At 45.3% G+C, this 7,616-nt stretch overlaps 1 protein-coding gene across 1 annotated transcript; it reads left to right on the top strand.

The window, feature by feature from the left end:
• The first annotated feature begins 679 nt into the window (after positions 1-679).
• On the top strand, positions 680-6,909 carry LOC142796250 (uncharacterized). Its single transcript, XM_075886451.1, has 7 exons — positions 680-726; positions 1,638-1,767; positions 1,897-2,072; positions 2,530-2,589; positions 2,661-2,889; positions 2,945-3,058; positions 3,353-6,909. The coding sequence occupies exons 2-5, from the start codon at positions 1,652-1,654 to the stop codon at positions 2,768-2,770; spliced, it is 462 nt and encodes a 153-aa protein (XP_075742566.1). The 5' UTR covers positions 680-726; positions 1,638-1,651; the 3' UTR covers positions 2,771-2,889; positions 2,945-3,058; positions 3,353-6,909.
• Positions 6,910-7,616: the final 707 nt, after the last annotated feature.

Genomic DNA, 7,616 nt, shown 5'->3' with positions numbered 1-7,616 from the left:
ACTACTGACTAGACCGTCCTATTACTCGTATAGACACACCAAGAACTCGTGACGCGAGTATCACGTTATCATCTACTCTACGAACATGCCTACCCTCTTTTTCCCACCGTTTCGCTGTTCTTGAAGTGGGGGAAGATGTGGTGGAAAACATTGCCCTGGAGAGTGTACATCGTGTTGACGTAGAAGATCGGTATGCCGGGCCGATTTATTTGTGATCGGTGTGCGGGGCTGATTTAGCATTTTAGGGTGCGTTGGAATTACACTGATGGTGATAGTGGTGAAACCATGAAGCTTGCCTATGTGCGTGCTCGTGCGCGTACCTCGTGAAAAGCTCCCGAGCTACGTGGACAGCTCGGCTAACCTCAGAGAGCAAAGCGCAAGAACCATAGAGAAAGAAGAAAACAAGAGCGGACACTCTGCGAAACCTGGCCTCAGGAAGTGCGTCACGACTACGTAACGAACTAGTGCTCTCACCAAACGTCAGAGGGCGCAAGCGCAAAAAAAAGTTATAATCAATGCAACAAAATTGTTTTTACAAAATAATAATTATACGCCCAAATTTGGTATGTTATTTATACATAAAAAACAATTTATTAAACACACCTTACGCGATTATTCTTCTTCAGCCGTACTGTCATAAACACCATCTACCCAGCGACAAGCCCATGCATGACTGACAGCGAGAAGCTTTCGTCAACGTCGGCGTTTTCGTGCGTGAGATAACAGGTGAGGCACGTTTTCAAGCGAAGCTTGTTGAATGACATGTTCTTGGTCTTGTTGGGTCATTTTTTCAGAAAACGGTTACACTTGCGCGAATAAGACACCATGCAACAAACATAGAAAGATGCACACACACACGTTGCGCTTCGAGTGTGCGAGTTTGTTTCTTACGTGGCGTCTCATTCACGCAGTTGTAACCTTTTTCTGAAGCTTGTAAGGACTGGGAGGTTCGCTAAAAAGAAAGTTTGTGGCTCTATGCGGCGGCTAGACGGGAACATTGTGCAACGTATGCAGTATAGCAAAGGCGGCACGGCGTCAAGCCGAGGCGACGCGTGCTGCGTCTGCCACGGACGCGAGCGTCTGTGCGCTGAGCGTAGCTGGGCAGCTAGGTCATAGGCTCGGTGCAAAATATTGAGAAGCATTCGCTGGGCCTCGCATGCTTCACGACGCGTTTCCCGAAGGCTCGGAACACGAATAATTCTTGGTGTGCCGGAGGCAAATCTGGACTAGCCAAGTGGCCATCATCTTCGTTTTTTCGCTAGCCTTGTGCCACTAGTGCAAGCTGCTCACAAATTTTTTTGACGTTTCCAATTTAATTTTACCGCATAAATTTCAACTACGATTTTTCTTCCCAAGGTACTGCTGATACTGCGTACGTACGAAGGTGTTCTAAAGTTCCCAGGCCGCGATACCATTTCATTACAAGGGATAGCGGCCTGGAAACTTCTGAAGATCTTTGTACGTGGTCTTGACGTATATCTTTGCAAGTCAGAGTTTTATGGGTCAGAGATGTATCACTGGTTTCGTATTGTGCATCGATTAGCTAATCATTCAAAGGGGTTTGTTGGTACACTTATGACGTGCACATATCTTTTTCGTAATTTGACAGCGAAGCATCCACTTACTAACATTTTCAGACCGCGCTGACGCCATGCCGTCCGGCGGTCCAAGCTACGGCAGCTACTGCTGTGTATCGTGGTGCTTCAACAATGGCAGAACCCACAAAAAGCCTGGGACGAGTTTCTTCCGCATACCACGGGGCGGCAGGTGTGTTGAAGCTTTTGTATGGTTTGCATGTCTTTAGGCTTACTGTTCGTACTTGCTCAGTGAGGGTAACAATAAAAAATCACTATTCAAGCACTTCCCCTTTCAGCTGATAGTTCATTGCCAATGCAGGATGAAAGCATGGATGCAGTATGCTGGACGCGATGATCTCCTTAGTAAGCCGGCCAGCCTATTGTACGCAACGTACAGGGTTTGTAGCGACCATTTTACTGCTCAAAGTTTCATGGACCCTGGGCACACAAGGCTTACAAGAATGGCTGTTCCCAGTGTGCAACCAGCTGCACCATGTAAGTGATTGACTGAAACTCAAATATGTGCAATAGCAGCCACTTGTATTGAATCAGTGGCGACAGTTAACCGTGAAGATCTTTGTAGCCGATGGAGAAGCCTCACTATAGAAGTAACACTTGGAAAGTCTTAAATTTTGTGAATTGTGGGCTATTACCTTCCTAACAGCAGCTTTACATTTCTGTCGTTTTTTAATGCTCTTGACCTGCGCAACTTGTTTTAAAAGACTTTAAAGGGCTATTTCACGTTATCTTCAAGCCTGAGTGCACATGTACGTATACCTTTCATCAGTGAAAGCTGCCACTGTTGATAATTCCAAAAATCACAAATTACTTGTTTCATAGTTGGTGCCTTCTCTTTTCTTCCATGTTCGACCAATTTATGCATTTGAAAGAGCTGTTTAAGTTTCCCCATGCTACAAGCTTTGTACCTTTTACCAACTGCACATATATGCAGGTTCTCTGAGCGTCGCTTCAAATAGTGACTGTGACATGACTGCAGAAGCTGCACTGAAAGGTGCGGATGAGCTTCAGTTTGTGTTATTTTAAGCCTCTTACTGATACATTGTCGTAATTTCATTTCTTCAGGACCTGCGGTAGAGGCTTCAAAAAGCGGCTCCCACACATTGAGGTGCCCCGATGAACAGGGTGCGTTCAGTGTCGCGATTTCTTTTTTTTTTACCGAAATTGACTGTTGACCAAACCTCCGCAGGTGGCAGCTCCCTTGTAGCTGGTGAAAGAATTTCCGCTGACTTCGTCTTGCCAGAGAAAACCTTAACCAGTCATTCAGCTGTCACAAAAGGAACTTGTGTGACCGGTAAGTTGTATGTTCACTTCAACATCAGAGTAGATTGATATAGAGACTTCCGCAGGCCGCTCGCAAGATTGTTCCGACAGCACTGTCCGAGGCACTGAACAAGCTTCACAAAACGCTCCAGAAGACTTCTCCGCCAACAGCTCCACGCCTGAGTGCCCTAGAAAAAATGGTGACTATGCTTTTATTGCAGCTGTTTTTAATGTGCTATTTTATGTTTAGGACATTCTGAGGAAACTATCCTCAAAAGGACACTAAGTGTGCACTTACAAAATGTAAGGGTGGGCTCTCAGTGATTTTTATTTTTTTGTGCATTGTAAACATTGTGAATGGTTTGTTTTTAGGTAGTGGAATCGAACACTTTGCACCACAGAAAGTTGTGCACCTTGGGTCTGAAAGAGCGAGGAAAGTGCTCGTATGGGATTAATTGTTCTTCGCTTTTACATCCATTTTTTGTTTATTGCAGTGCGTTCCTGTGTGCCAGCGACAATGTCTCCATCAATGAAGTACAAGCAAACCATTAAACATCTGCAAGCCAAAGTAGCAGCACAGCGGAAAACTATCAAAAGACTGCGGAGACAGCCTCACCAAGCACCGTCATCGACTTCAAAGGCCCTTGAAGTTATCCGACCGCACGTCACCGAGGAGGTTTTTAAACTTCTTTCTGCACATGTTCGCTTGAGGCCCGAACGCAAGGGCAAGCGGTTTTCCGTGTGGTTCAAGAAATTTGCTCTTCACTTAAACTTCCGAGGTCCGCGAGCATACCGATTTCTGGCTCCATATTTTTCTTTGCCCTCCCGGCGTTCCTTAAGGAGGTGGCTAGCTAATGTAAAGATGACTCCAGGCATAATTCCAGGAATCCTTTCTTCCATTGCAACAAATACTCAAGCTTGGAATGAACGGGACCGAGTGCGCGCTTTAGTTTTCGACGAAATAGCACTCAAAAAGAATTTGTACTATGATGCTGCAAGAGACGTTGTCCAGGGTTTTACAGATGATGGCACTCATCGCACTTCAACCATCGCTGATCGAGCACTGGTTTTTCTTCTTGTTGGCGTTTCGAGAAAGTGGGTTCAACCGGTTGTTTTTACTATAGGGCACACATCAACACCATCATCTGTTATGCAACTTGCTGGTGTCACTCATTTTGGAGCTTAGGAGCATTAATATTGCAGTGAAAGCAGTAATTTGTGACCAGGGCAGTTCAAATGTAAGTCTCGCTAACCAACTAAGAGTGACTGTAGCAAAGCCTTTTTTTGAAGTTAATGGTGAGCGGGTATTTTACATTTTTGATGTTCCGCATTTAATTAAAACAACGCGCAATAATGTCCAAGCACACAAGTTATACATTGGGGATGACATCGTTAACTGGTCGCACATTGTAAGCCTTTACCAATCCTCACATGAGTTGCGGTTGCGATTGGCTCCAAAGTTGACTGAACGGCACGTTCATCAGAAACCTTTTTCTAATATGAAGGTCAGCAGAGCAACTCAGGTCCTCAGTGCATCAGTTTCGATTGCTATCACGGCATTGGTTTATGCGAAGGTGCTGCCTGCCTCGGCCATCACTACAGCTCAATTTTGTGATCGTATGGACAGAATTTTCGATGCATTGAACAGCTCGAGTAAAAAAATAACTTCGCAAAAGCTGCGGCATGCAATCATGAAAAATGATTCAGAGCTGATTGACTTCCTCCGAGGCCAGCTTCCCTGGATTGCATCATGGCAGTTTGTTGGCAGACGTCAACCACAAACCATCGTAGGTTGGCAAATTACAATTCAGGCAATTTGTCAACTATGGGACGACCTCTCCAAAAATTACAATTTTGAATACCTGTTAACACGCAGGCTTCAACAGGATCCTCTGGAGAACATATTTGGCCACATTAGGCAAAAACAGGGTTGCAACACCAACCCCAATGTAGCACAATTTATTTGTAGCCTGAAGCACATCTGCATAAGAAAACTCTTCAAGCTGTCAGAATACGGAAATGTCGAGGATGATGAATGTGACCTCCTCCAGGAGCAGCTCTCGCCATTCTCCCTCACCAGTGCGTCTCTTGTGGATAATGAGGAGTGTGCACAGCCACAGCCTGACGACTTTCCCGCTCTAGACGATCTCTCTGAACTTGCGACAAACGTTCACTCCCATATTATCGATGACTCCGCTGCATATTATGTAGCTGGTTTTCTCATCAAACACTTCCTCGGATTGCATGTGACGGTTGCAGTTGCCCACAGTTACTGACTGACGACAGTAAGACGCTTAAGGGTACCCACCAGTATTTCACAATGCTCAAAGCATACCACGTCCCCAGCAAACTTTTTGGGAATCTCACTGTGCCATCAGAAGCACCTTTTGCATACGTACAACAACATGAATCTCACTTTCTTGCCATAGTTGAGGCCACTGCACATCACCTGAAAGTGTGCGATATTTTGTATCACCATCTGTCAAGTGTTGGCGATTTTCATTTCTGCTCTGTTGGGTGTCGCGCGAAGTTTCTGAAAATGTTTTGCCGGGTTCGTTTATGTTGGCATGTGCGTTTTGTGAACCGAAACTTAGATAGGGTTAGGTTCCAGTCTTCAATCTCAGGCATACAGCTTGACAAGTTCAAAGGTTAGCAATTAGCGGCGGGTTTACACTAAAGTATTCGAGTTGAGCCGAATCCTGCAATAGCTTTGTTATGTTATTACTTCATTACAGCAGACTTCATTATGGTCTTATATGCTTATATTCAGCTCAACTGGACTAGCCACTCCTTCGTTGCATACATTGTTTAGGTTACCCGCTATGAGAAGTAGGGACACTGTGTATTCGCTCGAAGTGATTTGCATAACCTTAAAAAGAATGTTGGGTATCCTGTCTGTATTTTTGTAGCAAATGCGGGCGAACTGTACACTTTACTGTGGCTCGCTTGGTCACTGTGTATGCTTTATCTCTCCAGCTCAAGTAATATATCGATAACAAACCGCTTGTTGAAATGTCTTCGAGCGGGTAAGGAACACAGTATGAAGTGGGCACGGTTCACGTTATCACGCTTTTCGTATTTTAGCTTCTCATCAACCTCCTCATCTCGCCCATCAAAATTTTCAAAAGAATACTCAAACTTGTAGCGTTTGATGGGGCTGCGGACGCTGCCATTTTATTTTTATATAGCTTTTGAGTGATAACGTACGATGTAGAGCCTTTGTGAAAAATAATGAGCCAAAGTGGTTTCCTTCTGCTATTTATTAGCCCTGTAATACCGCTCTCGTAGCACCAATTAAGGTCCACAATTCTGGATAAGTGATGACTACAATTTATTTTAGCTTGCAAACGTCACAGCAACACCCACACGCAAATCACTTGGGATCTTAAGTTTTTGATGAAGGCGACGCATAACAAAAGCCACAAAACCTGCCAGTGTTGTAGCATAAAGTTTGTCTTTCACGTAGTGAGCAAGCTGCAAAGCCCTACCTTTCTGAGGACAAGCAGGCATCAAGTCTCCTTTTTTCATTTTGGACTAGCTGTTCTTAAGCACAGCCAGCACACTGCGCCTTTGCCTTTCTGCTATATTGTGTCGTGTGGTTTCTGTGTGCTCTTTTTTTATATGCATTATTTCGGTTAACCCCAGGCGTGATTCGCGACTTCATTGCTGTGTATATGTCACTTCTTCCTTCTTCATCAGCATTGTGCGCTGTGTTTTTGCCATAGATCCTTACTTACCCACTGGCCCGGTGTGTCATACTTCACCAGCTTCTCGGCTTCTGGCAACTCTAGCGATGTGTGCGTTGTCTGTGTTCTCTCTGTATTTGTTCCAATTTATTTGTAAGGCGAGATGCATTTGTTGTCTACCTTTGTCATATTGTGCTTTTTATATTCTCAGACTCAACCTCGCCTTTGAATAAAACATTACGGATACTCTGTCTCGTTGACAGATATATACATTGATCACTCGTTCCAAAAGAAAAACACAAGCGCGATGAATAAAACCGTAGTGAATTATCATTACCTGCATCTCTTTTTATTATAACTTAATCGAAATAAAAATTACGTCACGTCCGATTCGCACGAACCACTAAACAAAACAGGGAATCGCTAAATCAAAACGACCTACGAAAACTATCCATTTGGGCGATGAATAATGGTCTGAAATCATGAACTTTCGTCATAGCCAAACGTCGGTTATGCAAAGTAATTCAAAATTTGCGCCAGTGAAACCGAAACAGGAAGCGCACGCCACTTGCTCTCACCAACCACTAGGTGTGCTAGGGTCGATTGGGCCGCTGGGGTCTACGAGAGTGTCCACTCTTAACCTTTATTTCTCTATGCAAGAACAAGTTCGGGCCACGCCCCGACTGCTCGTTCTGACCCTCCGTGTCCGGGCCTCGTCTCGGCGTTGAAGTCCTCGGGTGCGTCCTGGACTGGGCATCGCCCCACCTCACCCCCGGGTTGGTCTCAAGCAACGTTCGTCACGGCCAGCTGCTGCTCTGGTCTCAGAGCGAGACGCTGTCCCAGGTCTGTTCGCGGCAGTCGGCGGTACGCTGTTCTCGGTGTGTGTACATGCAAGCCCAGGCGTTGACCACCGTACTAGGATGCCCCTGGCGGTTATCTTCTAGGCCGGGCCTCGCCTCGGTACGAACTCCGCAAGCACAAGGCACACCGCCTCCTGACTACGAGAGAGTTCAAGGTCAATCGCAATGTTTACGCTCCAAGAGTAGAACGTGAGTGGGCGAACTAAAACATT

Source organism: Rhipicephalus microplus, chromosome 2, assembly GCF_043290135.1.
Source record: "Rhipicephalus microplus isolate Deutch F79 chromosome 2, USDA_Rmic, whole genome shotgun sequence".
Classification (NCBI taxonomy): Eukaryota; Metazoa; Arthropoda; class Arachnida; order Ixodida; family Ixodidae; genus Rhipicephalus; species Rhipicephalus microplus.
This window is presented reverse-complemented; position numbering and strand designations above follow the sequence as displayed.

Coding starts and splice junctions, on each gene's coding strand:
- LOC142796250 (XM_075886451.1), top strand. CDS start 1,652: ATGCCGTCCGGCGGTCCAAGCTACGGCAGCTACTGCTGTGTATCGTGG. Junction 1,768..1,896: donor CGCATACCACGGGGCGGCAG/GTGTGTTGAAGC, acceptor TTGCCAATGCAG/GATGAAAGCATGGATGCAGT. Junction 2,590..2,660: donor TGCAGAAGCTGCACTGAAAG/GTGCGGATGAGC, acceptor TCATTTCTTCAG/GACCTGCGGTAGAGGCTTCA.